Below are 24,614 nucleotides of genomic sequence, written 5' to 3'. Positions count from 1 at the left end.
CGCTCAAAGTATTTCCCGAATCGCGGATTTCTCGGTGTTCCCCTCTGGAAATCGTTGGACCAGAAATGAAAAAAGAACAAGAATATACGCGAACAGTGAAAGCAGCGTGTGTTTGTCGCGAGATGAAAAACGAGGGTGAATTCGATGAAAGGATTCCACGATTTCGAGCCTTTTTATTTCGCGCCCGTCGAATCCGAAAGTTTTATACAATGTTGCGCGATTCTGCTAACGGTATTGTAAACCGCTCGCCACCAATATTTCACTACCTCCTGACACGTTTTTGAACGAGTTATGACCCTCTCAAAAAGTGGCTTTATCACGGTGTTATTTTACATTGAACTTGATTCGTGCGATTTTAAAAGAAATTCTATTGTCGTACGAAATAAACATACAAGGACAATTCAAGAAGTTTGCGAAATATTTTTCTTTTAAAGAAACCTAGCGTGATATAATCGTATGAATTTTTCATGCCGAAACTTTATATTATAATCTATTATTGATAGCAAGTAGAATGGTACCGCTTTCACGCAAATACATATTTTAGAATAGAATAAAATCAATTTTGTATATTCTTCGAGAAAGAAAAAATGGGAGAAGAAAGGATCGTAAGAATAGCAAGTGACCCCTGGCTCTCGTCGAAATTTGTATCTACTCGTCATCATTATGTTTGGTAGTGACGCGCTCATTTATTATAAGATCGAACAATAGCGCTTGACGAAATTCGCTACGTAGCGAAATATTTCGTCGACCCTCATCTCGCCACGTGGATTCTTTTGATCGTCGAAGACGCTGGTGGTCGGTTGTGGTGGCGAAATTATTACGGGGGGATGAAATTTCCAAGTTGCCGAACGATAGGGGGAAAGAAAGTGAACGCGAAGGCAAGGAAGAGGCGAAAGGGGCGAAAGTATCGTGAAGAGAAAGAGATGGGTTCAGGGTTGAAGAGGGGAGAGGCTTTGATAATTGCAATTCACTTCCTTGTCAGGATATAAGCAGCGCTGTGCTTGTGGTGGTTGATGAGTAGGAGAAAACAGGGTGGACCGGGAAAAAGAGAGAGGGGTGCGTATGGTTCGATACCTTTCTTAAATTTACCACGAACTTCGAAACGCCGCCACCACCTTTATAAATAAATGACGAACGGACAAACACAAACCTCTCGATTATTATTTTATCCTCTACAATCTACAGAATGAAAGTAAATAACCAAACCTACCAGGGATCTTTTTCGATTCAGAAATCAGTTTCTTTTGGTCATTCGTTTGATTATTTCAATAACGAGAGTGTAAGCGGGATGTGATAAAAAATACTTAGGTATTTCTTAATTACAAAATTTTTGTCGATTTCATTGGATCCCATTTTTCATGGAACTTTCTTTCGGTCAAGGCACGGGTCGAGGTAAAGCTTGATCGTCGAGAATTAATATCCGATGGCGAACGATAATGAAAAATTGGCGGTTCTTTTGTCTAGAGGAGAGAATTACATTCCCCTCTCGTTCTATATATTGTATATGTATATATAGATATATATATATTCCCTCGTTTTCGGAGCTCTTGGAAACCGCAAGATGTTATTGATTTTTATACATATCCCTGGTGGGTGTAGGTGGGTGGACGTCCAATTTTCGGTGTGTACGTGCGTGTGTATGTTTGCGTACGAGAGTAGGGGTTAGCTGTGTCATTTACTCATTGGTCGTTGATTCAAGAAAGACAGGGATAGTTGCCTTCCGCCTTCCCTTTTCAAACCGTCCACTCCGGCCATCAACCGAAAGGAAAACTCCGATATAGCGCAAGCGTTTCACGTCTTCGGATCGCGCTCTCCCTCTCGCTGAAAATTGACCAACCCGCTTTTCCTTTCGTTTGCCCATAAAATATTATCCCTGGCTACACACTCACGAAGATCGTTGAGAAAAAGAAACTCTCTCTCACCCCTCTAGTCACCCTTCGATCCCCACCCGTTCGCCGATCCCGGCCTCTTTTCTCGCCCGATGAAAAAAGAAGAGAGAAGAAAAGAAGGAAATTTCTCTTGGAAAGGAAACCGGATACGATTATGTTTGACTTATGCTTTTTTTCTTTCCTTTCGTTCGACAAAACGAGAAAAGTGTGAGACACGCGACCAATTTGTCACGTTTAATTCATCGAGCCATCCCTTTTCGTCGAGTTTCGAAAATGCTTACGAGTGACACCCTTTAAAACACGAAACAGCGAAACCGATCGATGTGACGGACAGACGTCGAGTAAATTGAATTATACAAGTTGATATCGTGCAACGTCGAACGATAAAAGTTTAATGGGAACGTAAAACCTGGCTGGCAGCGTAAAAGCGTACGAAACGGAAGGAACTAAAATCACGTGAAATAAAAATCAAAAAGAATCAAAAAAGAAATTTTATTCGCAACACATTCTTTCAATTATACCTGTATATAAAATCGTTATAAATTAATGGCGGATAAAAATAAAAAAATAGAAAAAATATACAAAATAATACAAAATAAATAATAACAGAGAAAAATATTTCCTTTACTTCGCAGTTCTTATATAAAAATATACGATCGATCTTGTATCAATAAACCATTAAAGGTTACTTGTATTACAACTGTGTGTACATATGTATACACACATAATATATATATATATGAATTTATTACTTCTCGACTATGTCATGTGACTAGATCAGCATTTGGAATTGTAAATCGTGTCGAAAATGACTAGATGAGCTAAAAATAATTTGTTCTCCCTAGACGCGCGGAACACTTTACAAGAAAACGGTACGCTTGTCAAAGACGTACGCTCATATAATTTTTTCTTCATTTATGCATATACCAAACGCGCTTAATCTATATATATATACTTATATTATCAATAATAATAATATATATAATATATATATATCAATGTTCAATATACTTTGTCTTTCTATGTTCTCTTGATTTAAAGGGGTAAAATTTGATTTTGCGCTCAATTACGTTAGTCAAGGCAATAACTAGTTTTGGGACGCACCAAACACTTCGTACATGATCCCCGGATATTCAGGACCGTCATGATTTTCTTTTCTGCGTCAGCTGTAGAAATATCATTGAAAACGAGACGAAAGAAGGAAAGTGACACATGGATCGCGATTCGTAGAGAATCATTGGTACGTGGCAAAATAAATTGCAGGCAGCACGCGAAAAACCATGACGACCCCATAGCGTTGCCCGATTTATTATCGACCGCGAGAGTCGTTGCAATAATTAAAATCTACCCTCGTTGCCGCGCACGGTCCATTAAGTGCACAATACGCATAAGTTGCATGGGATGCAATTAAGAGGGTGCCGATTTACATGGACACACGCGTTTTGCATGTCACCGCTCGCTCGTTCGTGGGGTGAGCAAAATGGGCAGAAGGGGAGAGGAAGGCCAGGATAGGTGGTCTTTACTCCCTGTCCACCCTCCCCTCTTCGTTCAGGTCGTTTCTCTTGGACTTTTTCCCGAAAAATCCCGGCCAAGGTCGCGACCTTTTCCTCTCTGACCTTCCCGCAAGGGGACCAGATGTGGGACCGTTTGTCTAGGCCCGGCCAGTTCGACAATGCCGCTAAAAATTCCATTTTCCCCAACCAAACTTCTCTTTCTCTTTTACTCTGACCGGCTCTTCTTCCTCATTTTTCGTAAACCTTCTCTTCGTCACCGTCCCCCACCCCATACTTCTCTCTCTTTCTCTCTCTCAATGGATTCGTAATGGCCGATTTCTCTTGTCCCCTAAAAATATGTTAATGCACGCGTGCGCGCATACTAATTCAGACGAATTTTCGTCGGAAAAACCTGGACGTGCCCTGTTAAATGACGCGGTTCTCGAATTTCAGCTGTCCCGGGGAAATTTTTATGGCCGCTGAGACAAAGCTCGTCCCCCCACCGATTTTGCTTCCGATATATAAATGCGCATCATAAATCGTGATCGCGTCTCTGTTCGACGAACAATCGCGTTTATCGAAATTGCATCTGAGACCGATTTTTCGAAAATTTTGCAAAAATATGGAAGTATTATCCTTGATTGAACAAATAAGACGACGTTGCTGAAACGAGACGTATTATTATTTCATAATCCAAGATTGACATTGCGTGGGCGTGCATCGAGGGCGGAAATGTAACGCGCGTGTTTGTTCATCGAAGGGACGAAGACCCCACCGGTGCAAGGAACGCATTTTAGGAAGCGAGTTAAGTTTCGGACGGCTGCATGGCTATCGTCTGGTCACACTGCCAAAACAGCTGCTTTTAGAATATTTCCATAGGCCGACCGTTAATCGAAAAAAAAAAGAATTGGGAACTCGATTAAAATTGAAAAAGTTGTGTGTCTTTGATCATTTTTTACATCTTTCTCTGTTTTTCTATTTTTTGTTTTAATTTAAAAGTTAAATTAATTGGTGGTTATGCTAGGTGCATGCAAAAATAATTGTGGCTTTGTTATTTTAAACTTTCCAACTCGTATAGGGATGAACTTTTGTTCAACTATGTTCATGTTTCAAAGCTCCGAACTCGTTCTATTAATTCATCGCGGTGGTACTGTTTTTCCTAATTATTCTTGTTTGTTTCACCCCGTAAAATTGGAAATGGAAAAAACAAATTCGAACGATTTTCAACTAGAAAAGGCAATCATCGCGGATAAGCGAGACATAATTCCTCGTACGTAAGGAAAGAGGAAACGGCCATTACGAAGTTGAGAGAGGATTATCGTCGTACGGACAACAGAAATAATGGATTCGCGTTGGACGCTAGAACCGCGTCTTCGACATCTATTCATTCCGTTAATGGCGACAAAGAAATTTTTGATTCTCGGTTTCTTCAGTTTCAAGGCACGAGGTTGAAACAGCATTCAGACAAAAAAAAAGACAAAAAAAAACAAAGAGGAATTCACCTTCCGCTATTTCATATAAACGACTAGACTATGTAAATCTTACTGTTAGATAGATGATCAGAGAGGCATTAGTTTAAATCGTAGATTAGAAGTCGGGCATCGTACAGTCGATTAATCGTATGGTCGTTCGATATCCTCCAAAAGCGGAAGAAATCGATGGCGTATAATTGATATCCGCGAAATACTATATCGATATATTTATTTTAAATTCTATGCGATGCGTTGGCTGTGTATACGATTGTACTTTTTGTTGCGGGTTATACTGTTTTTTGTTTTTTTTTTTTTCACCCTGAGTTGATTGGCTTTTTCTGCTCGTTGATATCTAATGTAACCGTAGAATGAATCATGCTCGTCTATACGTCGCGACGATAATAATTTACACCTTTTTCTTGTTCATCATATAATTACATTTCTCGTTTCGCACTTTCCTTTCCCTTTCTTTTAAATCGTATCTTACGCGAATACTATAAATAGTTCTCTAAATCTTCTTTCCCAGCTTTAAACTTTGCTTATACACACGTATAAGCATATATGTATTTATATATTTATATGTATATATAAAATATTGACTAGCACGATCGCGATAAATGAAAGTCGTCGACTATCGTTACGGTTAGGTATCGACCACGTTTAAACATCGAGGCGGCGCGAAGTTATCTATCGTTTTTCTTCTTACGCTCGTAATTACTGGACTTGAGCAAAAAGCAAGAAACGGTATTACGAGAATGTTGAAACAAAGAAATGAAGATTGTTGCTCGAAAGATTGAACACGGTCGTGTGTCGTACGGAGGTCGGTCGCATTTAAAATAGGAACTTTTTTTTCGATCACCCGTTCGTGGTAGTTATACGATTAAACTATTTACAATAAAACGTTCACGAATCGGAACGTTATAACAACGTAATAGCTTGGAAACACGGGATCCTTTTTCCCTACGATCCTCTGCCACGTATGTACGAGAGAGGAAAATTTTTAACTAGGATCCACGGTATTCTATTGGCCTTCAATAAATACTATTCCTGGAATATGTATCGTCGTAAGAAAAATCACGAAACAATCAAGAGAGACGATGACACGAAAAACATGAAGTCTTTTCAAGAACTTACTTCTTGGTTCCTCGTTGATTACGTTTTACCGAAGAAGTACGTTAAATAATGAATGAATTAGTGGGGCTATCGACGAGCCGCGTATATGAAAAATATAAACTTTCGCTAACTATTTCCTTACTCATTACATAGGAACCAATAACACGTGCTCAAATCGCAGACGCAGAAACGAGTTGTAAGGGAATATGTATGATTGAGGAAAAGGGATTCAAGCAGGACTGAGGGTGAACGATGCGGTAAGGGAGTTATTGATTCGCGATTTAACCGGCAAATAAACCAAAGCCGGTGCGAATCGTTTATCCGAGCCGGATTCCTCGCCGACTTGCATCGCGTCTTGTTCTTCGATCAGAAAAGGTTGCATGATCGTCTTGTCAGGATTCGAGTTCATGTCCTGGGGCATCGCGTAGCAGGCCGGTACTTTGTGTTTGTTGGCAACGTCCTTCAAAGTTCTACCAAGCTCGGCGATCACGCTGTCGGTAGGATCTCCGATCGTTCTGTGATCCTTTCTAACGTGTTTCTTGATTCTGTTCAAATTGGTAGTGGCGTAACAACACTGCGCGCACTTGTACACACCCTGAGGAGTGACCTGAACCGTCGTGTCGTCCTGTCGTTGATTTCTCATCGGTTCAGGGACGTTTTTGTTGGCAGTGACCTGCGGACAATTCACGATAGGATCCTCCTTCGGTTCCAGTTCGATCCTCTCCTTAACCTCGTTCAACTTCTCTACGTCTGGTGTTAAGTTGTTGATAATTGGTGGTTGAAAATTAGACAGTAACGTTGGGAACTGGTGCACCGCGAGCAGATGTTGATGTAACTGCTCTGGCTGATGAAAGGCTTGCGAGCAGATCGGACATTGAAGAGATTTCTCTCCCTCCACGTTCTCCCGGGAGTGTACGTGAGATCTCTCGTGAAGAAAGAGAAACGGTAACACGGTGGTCGTGAAGGAACAATAAGAGCAACGATAATTCTTCAACTGTTGATCCTCCGAAGAAGATCCTAGCAAATTGGACAATACTTGATTTCCCAGGCCAGAGTAATCGGTCGGTTTGAGTTGTTGCGAAATTTCGAATCCGTTCGGTATCTTCAAGTTCGAGCTCTGCTGGGTGTTCTTCGGTGTGTTGGTTGTTCTACTCCCCGATCTGGAGGTGGTTTGATAATGTTGCTCCATGTCGCGCCATTTATCGATGCCTGCTTTCCCGTGATCGCCCATCAGGTGAGCCTTCAGCCATTTTATACTGCGGAACCTTCTGCTACAGATAGGACAAACCTCCGTGAAGTGGGTAAAGTACCTGTGACTCAGGTCGCCGAGTTGTTCCGGCTTCAAAGCGGTATCGTCGACGTTCGTCGCCTCGTGCGTTTCCTGTTTCACCGAGCTAGGCGCGTTTTCGTCGACGATTCCGTGGGTGTTGTGCTTGTGCACGCGCAGGAAGTACTTGCTGCACAGTTCCTTGTTGCAGATGTTGCATATCACTCCACCGATCTGAGCTCCGTTCTCGATCTCGATACCGTGCATCCTCTGCATGTGCGTTTTCATGAAATACTTGTTGCACAGCTCCTTGTTGCATATTTCACAGTAGCTCGATGTGGGCGTCATCGACGTCACCTTTCTTTCGGACGTGCTTTGATTCGTTGCGTTCGAATTGGTCGTTGTAGCGGCGGTGGTGGGTGTTTGAGGAAGGGTACTCGGGATCGGTGGTTGATGTTCTTCGGCGATGTGTCTTCTCAGAGCATCCTGACTCGCGTAATCTTTGCCGCACAGGGTGCAGAACATCGAGGTGACGGTTAAGGGTGATTTCTCTTGCGGCGAGGATGTCGAATCTTCGTGGATGGGGGCGTGTTCTGTCGTTATGTGAACATGTAAAGCCGCTCTGTTCTCGCATTCTTTTCCGCAGACGTTGCACGATAAGCCTTGCTTGCTGGACTTCAATCCGTTCAACTGCAACAGCATGGTCTGTAATTTTTGAAGGTCCTCCGAGATCGAATCGTTTCGTTGATCGGTCGGCGTCTCCAGTTCGGCGCACTCTTGTTTAGGCGGCTGTTGTTCTTCGCTCTCGTGCATCTTCCGGCAATGCGTCTGATAAAGATCGATCGTCTGAAATCGTATCCCACAGGGCTTGCATTCGTAATCGTCGCCAGGTCGTTCGTTCGACTCTGTGCTGCTGGTGCTCTCGGTCACGATCAAATTTAACGGGCTGGTCTGCACTTGGTGCCAAGTGGGCGCTGATCCTGGATTACTCGGCGACCTCTCGTTATCTTGAACGATGATACCGTGCCTCTTCATTTTATGCGTTCGCAGGAAGTACTTGTTACAGTATTCTTTACAGCATATCTCGCAGAACGCGTCCGGATTTATAACTCCTAAACGACGAAGACGATCAGCGTTAAAACCGGAGTCTCGTGCCTGTTGAATCGATTGAGGAGATAGGTGTCTGGGTGCCGGCATAAACGATGTATCCTCTTGTTCCACCCCGTATTCTTGCCTAAAAAACGTCTCGATATTCGGAAAATTACTTCTCGACGCGTCCGTGTCCTCTTCGTTCTGCGACAGATTGATCTGCGGTTCCTGCGATTGATCCAGCAACTCGGTGTGCATTTTTTGTTTGTGCTTCCGCATCGAATCCTCGTTTTTGAAGCGTTTCTGGCAAAGATCACAGGCGACGCTAGGCGTTGGCGGTGTCGCGGCTGGTTCTAGTTTAACTACGTTGCTAGAAAAATTAGCGGGATAAAGCGGAGCCGGGACGTTATTGTCTACCGTGCTAGGTCCCGGCGAATCCACGTAGATCCCGTGCTTGTTCGCCTTGTGCGTCTTTAGGAAATACTTGTTGCAGAACTCTTTGTTGCACAGATCGCAGTACGCGTCCGGATTAAAGATTCTCATCGGGGTCGGTCCAATGGAGGATCTCGCGATCGGACTGGGGTCCGTTAAAGGGAACGCGGGCAAAGGTAGATACTGCGACAAGGAGCCAGGAAAACCGGAAGAAAGTACTTGCAGGTGATTAGGTAAGGAGGCGATTTGACTCGGGGTTGTGGGAGGCCAGGAATCCTCGGTCTGCGGCTGCATCTGCACGTGCGATTGCACGTGTGGTCCAGTAGCCAGCCAGTTTATCGCGAAGTTCTTCACGCTAAGCAGATTAACGGGGTTCTCGGATTGGTCCAGTTGCTGAGACGGTTCCTGTTTAATCGCGCTATTCAAATATCCACTTTGAGCCTGATGAGACGGCTGATTCGCGGAACCGTGCTCGTTATCGAGGTGAACGTTCAACGTTTCCTTGCTATCAAAAAACTGACCGCAGTACTGGCAACGGAATTCGTTATTCAGGTTCTCGTCCCTGATCGACGATTGACTCGGTATTGGTGACTGTGACGACAGCTTACCTTCGCTGTCCTCGTCCTCCTCCTCGTCATCGTCCTCGTTCGACTCCTCGTGCACGCCGCTCATCATCAGGGCGGACGAGAATCTTACAGGGGTCGTTTGTTTTCGTCTCTTCTTCGGCCCTGTCGAATCCACGTCAACGCGAACACGTTTCCGGACATCGCGTTCCCCGCAACTCGATCCGTCGCTGTCCAATTCCGTCAGTTCCGATACGGTCGTCGTCTCGTGCGCCATCCTCCTCGTCGAAAACACGGTGGTTCGTGGGTGGCAGACCCGATCCCGTACCGTCTCACTTCGCCTCTCCCTGTGAAACAAAATATCATCCCCCGTTTTCTTATTGTTATCGTTATTTGCATTTGTATTGTTGCCCACGTTTTAGCCGAACGACGAGACAGGATATTTTTCTCTCTGCCATGTTGTAATACGAGTAATAGAACCGGGAGACCAGACGGCATTGTGCGTTTACTAATGAGAGGTTCGATCAATAGATATTGAAATTTCATCCGTATTTCTAGCTGTTTCCTGTGGATTAATACACTCATCGTTTTTGTATAATATTATCGTGAGCAAAGCCGACGCGAATAGAAATAGAATTGATCAAGTAGCTTCGGAGAAAGAATATACATATACGTACAGGTCTACGACAGTGGCTGGACGAGACCACCCTATACGCGAATGGACACTGACAGAAAAGGGAGACGTTTAGGGAACCAACTACACATATGACTCATGTGTACGCCCATATTTTAGGGCTGAATTTCGAGGATAGTAGGAATATGCATTTCAGAAGCTCGGTAATTACTAATTGAAGTTGACGGACCCGTGCGTCCTGTCACGAAATAAAAGACGGGTCATTGAACTGTACCACTTTTCGTCGGTGGTAATACGCATCATCACGGGAAACACCGGGACGAGAATGAACACGCGAGAATACCATGCAATGAAATATAGTTCGATAAAAAAAATAGAATTTTTCAAAGTGTCATTCAACTTTTCTCACCAGCAATCAATTCGATCCCACCAGTCGAGTGTTGTTCTCGTTTAGCAATCATCCATCCAGCATCTTTGTTTTAAGACCGTCCAATAAACATCCGACAAAGTGTAAATAACGTGTCACCAAACGACGCAATTCCATCGAGCATCACGTGCAGTTTTATCGCGCATGTTTTTTATTTTATCCAAGAGATTGCAGGTAAACACCACTTTCTATTTTGAAAGCACACGTACACGAGAACGGAAAGCTTTTTTTTTTTCTTTCAAGACGTTAGCAACGCCGGCGAGGCGTCATTGGCACGTGGCGTTAAGGAGGGTAGGTGAACCGAGGGGTTACCTTCGAGATAGCGTTGGTCAAACGAACCCTCGAAAGAACCAGACGCTAGGTAAAAATTTTACGATTTCCATGGAACGTTTCGAAGGGCCAAAAGGATGGGAGGAGGGCATTTTTGCGGGTGGATATCGCGATCGATCTTGGAAAAGCTTGGAAAAGGGTGAAATCGAAGTAAGGTTGCAAGATGTCAATGCAAAGGAAGAGGGGTTAGTTCTTGAAACGCAAAGGGACGAAAGGAACAGCTGTCTTCCTCTACGAGAAATTTAAGGATCTTGACAAGGTGTTAATCTATGATCCTGGCACGCTTACGCCTCTCTGGACTCTCCCAGGTTACTGTTAGGTGCAGGCACGGTGCCCTGTGAAGGGCCTGTCACATCGTTTTCGTCCCTTCCACCTTCGAAGAGCCGCCACACAAATATCCCCTCCACGCAAACGAAACAACGTTCGCTACATTCCCCAAACAGATGATTTCTGAAATGATCCCCGATCGATTTTGCCGCGACTCGTGGACCAGAAACGACACGACTCTCTTTCAATCGCCACACTCCTAATTAATATAGCTAATGGCAATACGTATGGAAAGTCAATGTATTCTATACATTTTTTAAACTCTTTCGTTTTATTGATCAATTCAATCCAATACCAATCACTTTGTATATACCAAAGTTAACAGAAAAATTTCAATGTAATCCTATGCTAATGATGCATTATTTGGATGTTTCCTGTACATCGAAGTTTTCAATGGAAAAGCAAGCAGGGTCATTATTCGAAATTGTGGACGGCTGACTGTCAGTCGAGAGAAATTGGATTACGCGAGGGTTGAAAAAGAGGAGGGGGTGTAAAACCCGCAGCATTTCTGCGCAACGTTTGACGGATTTTCCAAAAATACGCGTAAATACGCCCGTATGGTACCCTCCGTTGCCGATACGTGTATTGTGGAAAAGCCTATGCACCGTTTCTAGTTGAAATTGGATGAATGACGGTGAACGAACGGGAAGAGGGGGCATTTCGAGGGGAATTTCGTAGTTCTCGAAAGGGTGTCGAGAAAAACATGTTGTTAGAGAGTAGAAAGAGGGTAACCATCGAGTCTTGGTCGCAAAGGGATAGCCATAGAAAGAGGTATTATCGTGGATGCACGTATATTGCATATGCCTTTTCTCTCTTCCCTCGAATCGTTTGGCGGCAATCGTTCGCGTGGGCGTACACCGGTAAACAACGTTCTAACTTGAGAAAATAACGATGCTGCAACGGCATATGTTGCGTACGGGTCGCAGCTGGCCGTTTGTCCGGTCGTGAAACGATGTCACGATAAATTATGCGTTTTCGGCGGGAATAGTATAGTAATTAATATTGAATGCATTCGATCGATACGATTCGTCGAAACGACCTTTAACGTTACGACATTCTCAGACAATGTCTGTTTCTCGGAAACCTGTAGTAATCGTGTAAAAAAAGAAATGAGAGAACAATGAGTGAGAAACGAGAAACAGATAAGGTATATTAATTGTGTTTATTGAACTTAAGAACTAGCGGGAAAGCGTATAGAACCCGGAATTTCTGGAATCGATAAGAGAATGAGAGGGTAAATTATGGAAGTTGAGCGCGAGGTTCGTTCGATCATCTTGCTTTTCCAAGTCGAAAGAAAAGCTGGCAAACTTTTTTTGCGTTGGTTGCCACTCGCGTGCGTGTGCCACTCGTCAGAGTGGAAACGTGCGTGTGTGAGGGCCGAGTGCGTTTATATGTGATTTCAGTAGAGGCCTATTGATCGAGCAGCGAACTTCACTGGTCCGCACACGCGCATAAGTCTGCCCGTAAACAAGACAAATATCATCGTGCTAGTACTGAAAATCTATCCACCCAACCACCCGCTCCCTTATTCTCTTTAATCGTCAAACGCGATTTCTCTCGCGTCTTCGATCTTCCTCCTCCCGATGCAACTCGCCCAACCGGCATCATTTTCTCCTATCCGTATTTTTCAATTCTTCAGAAAAACAAAAGAAGATGTATACTGTATTGAGTCGCGAACGAAAGCTGGTGAAATTCGTGATTGATTTCGTGGAAGGTTTAACAAATTGGGCTTACTTTTTTTTTTTTTTTTTTTTTTATTCGCAGCGTTTTCATTGAAAAGAATACGCGAATGAACTATGTTTTACGCGGAGGGTTTTGGTAATGTTTCGAAACATGTGTTATACAATTAGAACGTGTTCACGTGGCCGAGGCACATTAACCGAGCTATGTTATATTCGAGTACCTGAAATCACTCTATGGTAAAAGGTGCGATTCACATAAAGGTGGGGATCGCGGAAAGTTGGATCTGCGCAATGCGTGTCGTCGGATGAACCACGTGGAGTATTCGCATGCAAAAGACGTCGGCGGATATCGGACGGCCTCTTAGTCTACCACGAATGGGCAACGGTGTAGCTTCGTTTTAGAAATTCCACGTTCGAACCGATTGTGTTTATTTTATTTTCGATTCAGTAATCGAACGCGTTATTGGAATTTGTAATTTCTTTAAGGAAATGTTGGTAAAATAGTGAAGGTCGAGCAAGAGGACGTGCACGCGTAATCGCGTACACTGTTGCATGCATGCAATTCCATTTCCTTTTTTCTTTTTTTCGTTCATTTACGTACACGAATGGAACAACTCCCACGCGTCATCGTTAACGATGTTTTAATAAAAGATAACCGATCGTACCTTGAATAATAATCATCGGGAAAAAATGCAGCGAGAGTATGACCTGTATCGTTTAATTGACAAACATTCATGATTTATAATTATCTATTTTTAATACTTACCGTGATCATCAACAGTTTGGCCACTTGAAAAAATCCAAAATGTTCACGATCGGCTGGCTCCTTGTCATTATCCATTTGTTAACTATCGTGATACGATGATGAATCGTTTTTCATTGAATGAGGCACGAGCTCGCGACTGATAACGGCGACGATAACGACGATAACATCACTTTATTCACTGCGCACTGAAACACGAGAAAAACAATGGGAAACGTGTAGAGCGTTGCCTTCGTGGTTTCCCATAGAAAAAGAAAAACCGAAACATAGAATTTACAAAAGTGGAGGGGGGATGGGAAAGGAAAATAAAAGTGACGATAGGATAAAATGGCAAGGAGCGAAGACTGCCTACGGGTCTCTCTACTTACTATTGTTTTGGCCATCGTGCCACGATGGCGGCCATACTTGATATGAGAAAGTATCCCCCACATTGTCCACGGCCATCTACTAATTCCCCCATACACCCCCGCGCTGATTCAACCCCCCGAGCCCCTCTACCGCCATCATACCCTCGCTTCTAGTCCCCCAGCGAACTCACCCCTTACTCCCTGCCACCCTGTTTCAAAGTCAGGGCCGACGTCTTCCGAGGTTCCCTTGGCTCCTTCTGTCTTCCGTAATTTTCCATCTTTTCATTCACCACAAAAAATTACATTTTTTTTTCAACTGCAACAAACAATATTTCCTTTTCTTTTTGAATATTAGAGACAAGGTTCATATCAGATCCTTGATTTATCACTCGCGTTTTTTTCACTCGGTGGTTGTAGAAAATAATTAAAGCTATTCGATTGTGTCGTTGAACTGAAAATTGAAAGTTGATCCAAGTGTAACAAGAAAATACAAAGTTATAGTCCTAACGCAAAAAGAAGGGTGTCGAGAGGTAGTCAGTCGTCACTGAAAAAGTCTTTCTTCGTTAAGGCACTTCCTCCTCTCTCGTACTTACGCACCTGCACACACGTGCGTTAAAAAAGAAGCCCGCCCACACGCTCGCACACAACCACCCTCGTCTTCCTCGCGACTCAGCACGAGTAGTCTTTTACCCCAGTTCACAGTCCTTCCTATAGCCCTAGGTAGAGTTGGCGAGGAAAGAAGGGCGACGAGGAGGAGGGAAGAAAAGCGAAGCGGAAAGAGAAAGTGAAGGCAAGGGAGGGGGTGGCTGCGTGGGGTGGCATTTTTACTGGTCACTCGGAATTCGGTTCTCCCACCGCGTAGAATCAGATGACTCTCCCTTCATCCCTCGAACTTTCCATCTGCCTCGACCCTGTGTCACCCCACTTCAAGCTCTAACCCAGCTACTACCCTCGCGCAGCAAATTAGTTTAGCCTCACGGACAAGTCCGAACTGGTACGAGCCTCCTCTTACGAGTTTCCTTCCATTCCACGGGAAATGACGGCTAAAATCTCGCGAGATACACTCGCGCTTACACCGAGCAGATTCTCTTTTTTTTCTTCTTTTTTGAAAAGTACTCGAGGGAGTTCTTGCAATGACCAGAGACGAGGATTTCGCTCGTTCCCTCTTCACCATCGTCTTGATACTTTTACGACTCGATTTTCTCAACGAAAATAAGAACTACTGGCTAAAACAACTAAAATACAAGTTTTTTCTTTTAAATTATAAAATCGATCGAAGTACTTTCGTCGAAATGAAAGTTGGCTATTGTCGAGATGAAGAAGGATCATAACACGTGTTATTGGGTATTCTTTTTCTAAGTGAAATTACTAGCTAGCCGTTTAATCGCGCAGCCGGACCTAATTCATAACGGGTGACCCGTCGTGGCGCACCTGTCCCGTGAAATGCCTTCTTTCGTAACTGATCAAAAATCGACAGGATAGCCGAGATCGTGCATAATTTAAAGGATAAATTAGAACGGCTGGCTAGTAGGAGCAAGCGTACGCTTGGGGCGTTCCGCTTTGCGGTCACCCGCTTGTCACGCGATTCAATGCGGTATTGATAATGATAATGAAGTTGGATCCGGGCCGCATTGGTTGTTGCAAATTAATGATATTACGCGAGGAACTCTGCGAGTCGTAGACCAATAATTTCGAGTCGCATGATGTATTTCAATTGATGGTCCGCGACTGTTTCAGCCGGTGCACGCGTTCCCAGCCTGTCTTGCCTCGTTGTCCTGCTATTTACATACCCTTCTGTCGCGACATGTTATAACATTGATCGTGACACGTTATCGCGTTCGTAAAAAAGAAAAAATGGGAAGAGACCATCCCTTTGGAAAAATTCTCGTCCGTCGAACAACGAAGCGGACCGTGTATCGCGGCGTCCAGATTTCGCGTTGAATCGCCTTTTGTTCGATGGACTGGACAACAAAAGAGATCCTGTACAACTTCGTGCGGTGAAAATGAACAGGCGGATACGTTTCTCGAGCACGCGCCCGGTCGTCAGCCTTTTTTCCGTTCCTCCTTCGTGAATAATCGAATCACCAATGAAAAAAGGCGGGCAAAAAAAGTTGGACGAGTAGCCGTGTCGCAGGACCACGCGACACACATGGCTCTAACAATTCAATAGTGGTCACTTTTTGCTTAACGAACGTTTTGTGAAACGGCAATAAAAAAATTCAAAGTTAAATTTTAAGGAAATTTAATATATTTCAGTGTATTGTGTGCTTTTATTTATTATACACTATCTATTAAAAATAATATTTGATCTAAAACTTCTTGTTTCGATATTCGTCGTTTATTGATATACGTAAGTTATCTAGGGTGCAGTTTCTGAGCCATCCTACGCTGTCTCGTTTTTTTTCTTCTTTTTGTACGTCAATACGGTTTGATGTGCAGATGCCTTGAAAATTTGGAGCTATAAACAGCCGGACATGGAAAAAGTTGAATAAAAAATTTGCTCTTCTTAATACGCTTGTAATAAAAGGCAAACGTTCGGCATCGTGAAATATAATCACCAAAGCGTCCCGGATCAATTCGGCATTATTAGCCCGAGCCAAAAGAGGGTCGTCCATTACTGGACAGCTGGACAATAGTAGCCCTATATTCGATTTTTTTGTTCTCTATCTCTGGACAAAGTACACAAACGTTATATAGCCAATTTTTATACGTACATTCCGAAATATTGATCCTTATCGGTTTTGAACAATTAAAAAAAAAATATTTCATTTAGTTGCTTTCCTTTTAATTTTTAAACGAAAATTTATTTAGAATCTTCATTTTGAAACTTTTGAATATATTTTTTTTAATATTCAAATATTTGTTGGGGAAAGTTAAATGAAACATTAGCTGTGGTAACAGTTTTGCATTTTCCGTTAATTTTGCTAACAGGAAGCTTGGAAACTTTTTTGAATAACCATTTTACCCGAAAGCGTGGTGCGATGTTATTATAGTCATAATAATGCAAACTTTTTTCCACGGACTTTGATGATTTTAACAATTGATGAAACATTAAACTCTCCTATACTAATAACTACTATATTTGTGCAATACTTACAATTAGTAACAGAGTTATTTTATTCAACAAACCAAAATTCTGCGCGCTTTAACAGCAATACTACTGGTACCATCTAACGGTAATCAAAGCAACTAGCTAAATAGAAAATTGTGATTTAAAAAAAAGAGGAAAGGAGATTTTGTGGTATATTGAAAGGTATACAATCAGAGACGAGGTGTGAAATGACCCCATATCTCATTATTATATTACATTAATCGTAGTTGGTATAGCAGGATGCGACAGGAAAATGGTAAGGGATCTCTAAAGCAGCCTGAGGCACACAAAAACATCGGACGATAGGACTATTCTATACCTCGTCTCTGGTTTCTTCTCTTATTGCTAGATGGTACTAGTGGTATATTTTCAAAGTGCGCACTAATTCAAAATGAAAAGAATATAAAAGCAGGAATTACACTTAATACTAATTACTATAATAATTAAATACTATATTACTTGTGTTAATTATACCACGATATTATAAACATTTCTTTCTCTAAATTCAAATTCTTGAATTGCTGAATTCAAAAAATTGCTATTTAACTGATCGGCATACTTGTATTCATAAAACACGATATTGAAAGAAAAGGAAGGGTAAAAATGTTAGCACTATAGTAATATTTATATTTTCCCGAAACACGATCCCTCATCTCCGACCACGGTGTTTGCAACACAAGCAATATTCACAGCAATCGTAAAGAAAAACCCTCGAGGGGTAAAGTAAGCGCAATCTCCGCGTTTGTTCTCGTCGTGGATAGAGCCATAAATCAGTCAAGATGCGCGGTATCACGGATCTGTTGCGCAAAAAAAAAAAAGAGGGTGGAAAACAATGAACCTTCGTAGGACAAGAGTAGCGTTACTTGATCCAGTTACTGGCGGTGTTTCTTGAATGATCAAGGGGTTAGGATCGTCACGTACACGGCGTGCATGCGATGATGCCTTTTGTGACGAGGACGGCAAGGACAAAAAAGAACGCTCGAGCGTGCTTTCATGGGCGCGCTAAAATATTCATTGTCTGAAAATGGGCGTTTGTTAGAGTGTGTATAGTCGCTCTGTGGCTGAAGTGGCGAGAGGTCTGAAATACAGCACGGCCGAGTAGGTGTGGAGGTGTTCTATTATATCTCAAGGCACGGATCCGCTCGAGACTAGGGTTCACAACCCCACAGAAATTCAATATCTTGTTACGCGGACGGGTAATGGGCGTTCTTTCGATCGGTCGATGATGCCCACGACGAGTTCGAAGTCGACAATGACGAGTCCCGCTCGTGGAAAACTACCTCTCGTTTCGGGATCTTTTTTTCGGATTCATTCTCATCCTTGCTACCACTCAAGCTTCGATGAGAAAAATTTTTTTAATGGTAATGTCGTTCAATGGCGTTGCCTACTAGTGCTTCTCTATTATTAGGGGGGAACATGGTGAAATTGTTCGTTCGCGCGACGATAATTAGAATCGTCGTTGGAGAATTTCTTTTTCATTTTAATTGTGGCCCGATGAAAGGCAGATACTACGCGCAATCAAAATACCATAATATAGGTAGCGTTCGTTCGGTACGCTCACCTATATGTATATCTACCAATGACGGTGCAATATAATCAGCGCGCTCGAATTAAGCTACTTTTCAATTAATTATTCGCCCGTCTATTAATCGATCTTCGTTCTACGCTTAAATGAAAATTTTCTTTTTTTCTCCCCCATTGCCGAATTATCATCGCATCGACGGATTTGCGATTTATATTCACGAGCAATCGTTCGAGCGTAGGAGGGGTCATTAACGAAGCGGATCAATTACAGAGAATTAAAGCAGCACCTCGCCACTAGTTCTCGCTTGATTCACGACCACGCCTTCCACCGAAATTTTTACAACTTTCAAAACAACCACGTCGCTCGTAAGCGGTAGAATACGTTGCATAAAGCAAACAAGTTCTCAGGCTTGGGTGCTTGGGAATTTGCAAACGGTCGAGCTAAAAATTTCACGTTTTCATAGAGGCTGAATATCTGGCGACACGACGCGCTCGAAAATAATCTCGGCTCTACCGTGAGAGGGAAAGAGAGAGAAAGAGCTGGGGCTTGCAAACGCCCGAGGGTGGTGCGAGGGTAAGGTTGACTAGGACCAAAAAAAAAAAAAAAAGAAAAGGGTTGCTTCCTCCGATATGACGCGGTGAAGCGAGCTTCCTCGCGATGAAGCACGTTGTTTTCCTCCGAAGAATATGGATTTTATGCATGAATAAAAAGAGAGGGAAGGAGCCGATTCACCCTTCGTCCCAAACAATTTCCCTTACCCGTCTTGTCTTCGGACGACTAATTCGGGTACATTGTGCCACTGTCACCAGGCATAGCTACGTGGGCTACGATGACGGGGCGCACCTGCATCTGCAAATTTGCATGCGCAAGCACGACAATCCGCGTGTTTGCTCGTCTCGCATATTCGATGCGGAGACCGTGTCGTCGATGCTGCTATCGCAACATTTTTTATTCCGCGTCCGTGTATACGCCTTAAAAAAGGGGCTTTTTCAAAAATCCTGCTTGAACCTGCATAATTTCTCGCTCTCCTCGACGAGAATTTTTTTCTTTCCTTCGGGCACACCACGTGCAACGTTTTCGATCGCAACTATGAACTTTGTCTCTGTTTTCGTACATTTTTCAAGAGCAATGCTATCGAAGATCAGTGTACTTACATTCATCGTCTCGTTTCGGGGATCCTTTAGAGAAGGATGTTCATGTCAGCCGCGGAAGTAAATTGGGTTTCGCGCAAGTTCGCGACGATCCGATTGATTTCCGATTCAGATGAGACTTCTTTTCCGTCGCGGATAGACTATAGATAGGATCAGGGAACGAGAGAAAAGCAACGGTTGCCACCAGATAGACACGAAGGCTAAGAGACTATCACGAAGCAAGAGAGAGAGAGGTATCGCGAGGGGGAGGGAGAGGAAGAGAGGAAAAGGGGTTCGCGGTGAATCTACCAGTGTGTACCTCTATTCAGAATCATGCGGCATGGCTCGTAAATGGAATAATCAGTGACACGAGGGAACATGGAATACGCTGTTGTCCCGGTTCTCCCTCTCCTCCTGCTTTACTCGTCGCTTCTTCCTCTTTCCACCGATACCGTTGTGTCCGTCATCGCCCCTCTATGGAAACCATCCCCCTCGGTAGTTGCGGTGATGAATAATCCTCAGATCCACGGCGAGACGGCAAGTTGCGAGGTTAACAAGTGAAAACGTCAACGAAGGATGCGACAAGAACGGGTACTCGAGAGACGCCACATCGTTTTCCTCCTTTTCCTTGTTTTCCTCGTTTTATTACGGCTCAACGGTGACGAAATTCAATTCCGTCACGGACCAACCTGGCCCGTCGTCGAGCATTCTTCGACCTAACCAAAGGTCCAACTGAATGAACCATTCCACCGAGACGCGTTTTAGCCACCAACTCTCTCGCTGAATTCCATTGTAATCCGCGGTTTCAGAACCCGATATTGTCTCACGTTGGATTGCTTTTCTTTCGCATCGCGGTGAAACCGTCTGGAAAACTCGTTCCAAGGACTTTTCGCGGCTCGTTTATTTAGTGGGGGCATTGTTACCACGATGAGCTACGATACGCGATAACAATTCCACGTAAGATGTTGGAAGAGAATGCCACTTTGCGAATTTTCGTTTTTAATTTAAAATCACCCCTTAATCTTCCAATAATCGTCTACAACTGGGAATATTCTCGCGTGGCTATTTCGAAAGTCGATTTCGTGCAATTACACGCGCTATTAGTAACTTCCCAATATACGATTACACCCGATTGCTCGCGCGTACCTCGTCGAATCGATTTCGAGCGCGCTTTAAAAATGCTTCTTCCCCCTTAATCCATTCCCGACACGTATCAGGGTGGCGATGATCTTCGAAAGAGATCCCTATTAAGGATTCGAGGTCTCATCGAAGCTGGTGGCAGCAATTCTTGGAAAATGGAAACGCGAAATTTCTCGCGACTTATCGACAGACGATATAGTTTGATTGGCGAACGAAACGGTGAAATATGAAAAGAAGAAGCCGAGGTTGGAAAAGGGGCGAAGGAGACGGAACGGTAACGAAGGATGTAGGAGAAGGGACGACCCTGAAGGAGGGGTTGAACCGATGGTACTTCCAGACGTAAATTGCAAATGTTCCGGCGAATCGGATAATCGGATAATCAGCCAGACTGTTCTGTCTCCGTTTGCCGTTTCCAATATCTGTTATCCTCGAGACATCGACCTGTGGATCAACGACAAGTTATTGTCGGAATAAAAATATTCCCTGTGCTACGCATGCAATTTATAGCGTTTTATTGTCCCGACAGAAAGGGTTGCCTTTTTCTCGTCGTTCATTATTTTCCCTTCTTTTTCTGCTTTCTTTCAACGAAGCATTGTTATTCTACGGCTAGACGAACGATAACTTTTCCCATCGATACTCGATACGATTATTTTAACCGACCACGAAACGAATCACCTTTTTTTTTTATCAATTTTTCGTCAGGAATTTCAAACGATCCGTTCATCGATCGGATCCAAAGCGTTCGGAAAATGTAAACCAATTACGTGAACTCGTATAGGATATATAATCAATCGTTCTTTCTTGATCCTGCCACGAACACAGTACCATCATCGAATGGATATGTCACCATAGTTCGACTCGTTCAATAACATAAGCCGCAAACCGCACGCCACAAACCGACTACTGCAAGTCTATATACTAACTGAGCTTACAACAAGATGGCTGATTGGTTGCTTCTCTCTGTACTTAAATTCAATTTTCGTTTGTCTCGATCAAATCAGTCGCCCAGTACGTATCTTTGAAATAAGACTGCGGAATACAATGCGTTCATCCGTAAATAGGAAGTCGTTGTTCCAATATGTCGCCGAGGAGTCCTGGAAACATTCCGAAGGCTCTTCGAAACGACAAATGAGCAGCATCGTCTTTTCTGTAAACTCCGTCGTTTATTGTCCTCGTTAAAGTCCATTGAAACGGATGCCCGTGTAAATTATACATACAGAGTCGAGGCGTTATGAGCGAACGTGACGCGAGCCGACGTGGTGAAATCGAACTGCACTGATAACTGCTTGCTATTAGCGATAACAACTTCGTGCCGGACGAATCGTTTTGCATCGCGAAACTGTCCGTAACTGGCAACCGCACAGTTCTAGATAAACTTCTGTCCGTCAGTCTGTAGTCAGCAAACTTCTCGTACAAGCAGTTCCTCGTACTCTCGTGCTTGCGCTGCTTCTTTGTATACTTTTCATCAAAGTGTTGTAGTCTTTAGTTGAAACAAGAAAAAAGTTTATTCAAAGTATATTCAAAAGTAGCAATAGGAACGTTCGTTTCGAGGAATCAGACGTTGTATCCTGGATGTTATCGGTAACCCAGTTGAGACGTTTCCGTTGAAACATATAATATACTTTATTTGATAGGTAGTCGAGTTATTTTTGACAATGTACGCATTCCCGCATTCTATACTTTGGCTGTAACAGCGATACCGGTACGTTCGAGGGTACCATCTGCAAAAGTTTCCGCTGAGAAAAGTGCCATCGTCGCGCTTAACAGCTCTGCAAGTTCTCAGCTTTCTTTTTTAGAAACAATCGATTCTTCTCGGAGAAATTTAAAACAATATTTCCACAGTCAACGACGGAGGGAATAAAAAGAAGAACTCGATGAGCTCAGTTTCAACGCGTGTATATCGCTTTCAACCGCGAATTATTTTAATTTCACCGCGATACCTTTACGTAACTGCACCTAAAGAAAATGCCATTCACAGCTGGTAGAATTTTCGGCAGTTACAGCGACCCTGTACATTCATCCTGCGTCACGGTATGCAAATAATTACGGCTGCTACATTTGTTACAGCCTGTCGTAAATTTAAGCGTAGAGTCGCTGTCTTTGGAATATGACAAGGGTTTGACTACGCGGGTCTCAAAGGACAGGCTGTAACGTCGTGCAGCCAGAAGTGCTCTTGAGACCGTGGTTACAACTGGTAACTATGGCTATGCTAAGCGGCACGATGTTGCGGGAACAAACATAATCGATAATCGAAGCAGTCTTTTCGATCGAGCCGACGTACGAAGTCCTGAAAATGTCTTTTCTCGTGGTCGTAGTAGCGAAAAACAGCAAGGGTAGACGTTTTAGACAGCTTTGTGGATTCACGAGATCCTCTTCATTGTAACAAGTGTAACTCCTTTATAAATATTTAACCAGATATCTGCAGAGAGCAAGGAAGGAATAATCGGTCCGTTTGGTCGCATTATTATTCGCTTTTAATAAGCCGCATTTCACCCTGGCTTTGACCGTTTAAATCAGAGTCGAGAGAGTAGCTAGTTCGCTTTCTTATATTCGTACGAAACTCGCTACGGAACTTCCCATCTGGCACGTAAGCTATCACGATCTCGAGTTTCTAATTACTGGATGCTGTTCCGGAGTACTATTCTAACTTGCGATTACACTAACGTAATAATCGTTTAAAAGCACTATACCGTGCGAATAAAGCTGTCCGCGTTAATGAACTCGCGCTAGAGTCGCGTTGATCCAGAGGCAAGGTAGTTTTATTTTTCTCCTTTACCAGTGGCCCTGGTGTAAATCTTTTGCTCGAGCGATTTCAAATTGGAAAGTTAATGTAACGTTGCCTTTTTACACGCGTCCCTTTCGTTTCATTTGAAAGACACTTGACAAACGAAGCTGTCAGTCTTCTGTTCGTTTCAGGGGGGCAACCTCGTAAGGGGAAGTCAGGGTAGTTGGAGTCTGATAATTAATTACCGTCCCAACGATCGCATTTACGTAGCTGCCTACCTGAAAGCGTCATTAGTGCTACCAGCAGTCTGAGAATTCCTGTTTGTCAACCGGATGTCTCGATGCCACGTCGTGTAACGTTTCGTTATTATCGTGGAATATACAAGCTTGCGGCCTCGTCAATCGACGGAAAGGACGTTCTCGGTCGTTCGCGTTTTTACCTGTGTTCCATTCCTGTTTTTAATGCCTTTGTCTCCCCTACCTGCACCCCCGCTTTTTCCGTCCTTCTTTGTCCCCACGGTTTTCCCTATCCACCGTTCACGGCCGACCAACGCTCACCACCCTTTTGCATTTCTTCCGTACGCTTTGCTGTCTCAACCGTGCGACTTCGCTTTTCTTCCTTCTCTCTTTCCTTCCATTTTTTCGCCTTTCATTCGGCCTTCTTCAGACAATGAAAAGCCCTCGCTCAGAGGTAAACGGGAAACGATAGGGAATTCCACGACGATAATTGTTGGAGATTTCGCTTTTATCGCGGTTAGAAGTAGATCTGGACGCGGTTGAATTTTAATCTCGAGCCTCTCTGCTAGACGCTTTTTTCCTTCTTTTTAGTTTTTTTATTTTTTTTTAAAGAAAGATTTGCCCTCGCGTTGCCATCTTTGTTTGCTTTTGATGATCGGTATAACGAACTCTGTTGTTTGCTCGATCGAGTTCTGCACTCTTTCAAAGCCCGCAAAGCTTCGGAACATTTTATGAAAAAATATTGAAATCAAATGGTAATATACATTTATTCGACGATGATTTTATACCTTTAGTCACGAACTGTGTACGCGATAGAGACATTTAGCTATCGAATATTGCGAATTTGTAATTGCAGTATCGGTAGGCCGTGCACGAACCGGTAGGCATAGCTTTCCTCTAATTATCATGGATTTCGGTTCTGCTTGCTAAATTAATTTC

At 43.3% G+C, this 24,614-nt stretch overlaps 2 protein-coding genes across 4 annotated transcripts in view; one reads left to right on the top strand and one right to left on the bottom strand.

The window, feature by feature from the left end:
* LOC114875474 (Down syndrome cell adhesion molecule-like protein Dscam2) overlaps positions 1–24,614 on the top strand; it is a 151,562-nt gene that overhangs the window by 15,254 nt on the left and 111,694 nt on the right. The gene's annotated exons all lie outside the window — the stretch shown is intronic.
* LOC114875475 (zinc finger protein 521) lies at positions 6,197–9,595 on the bottom strand. The gene has a single exon (XM_029185805.2). It carries the CDS (start codon positions 9,593–9,595, stop codon positions 6,197–6,199), a length of 3,399 nt encoding a protein of 1,132 aa, XP_029041638.1.

This window comes from Osmia bicornis, chromosome 1 (genome assembly GCF_907164935.1).
Source record: "Osmia bicornis bicornis chromosome 1, iOsmBic2.1, whole genome shotgun sequence".
Classification (NCBI taxonomy): Eukaryota; Metazoa; Arthropoda; class Insecta; order Hymenoptera; family Megachilidae; genus Osmia; species Osmia bicornis.
Note: the sequence above shows the minus strand (reverse complement) of the source record. Positions and strands in the feature narration are given on the sequence as shown.

Bases quoted from the DNA above. Each gene is read 5' to 3' on its own strand.
- LOC114875475 (XM_029185805.2), bottom strand. From the start codon at position 9,595: ATGGCGCACGAGACGACGACCGTATCGGAACTGACGGAATTGGACAGC.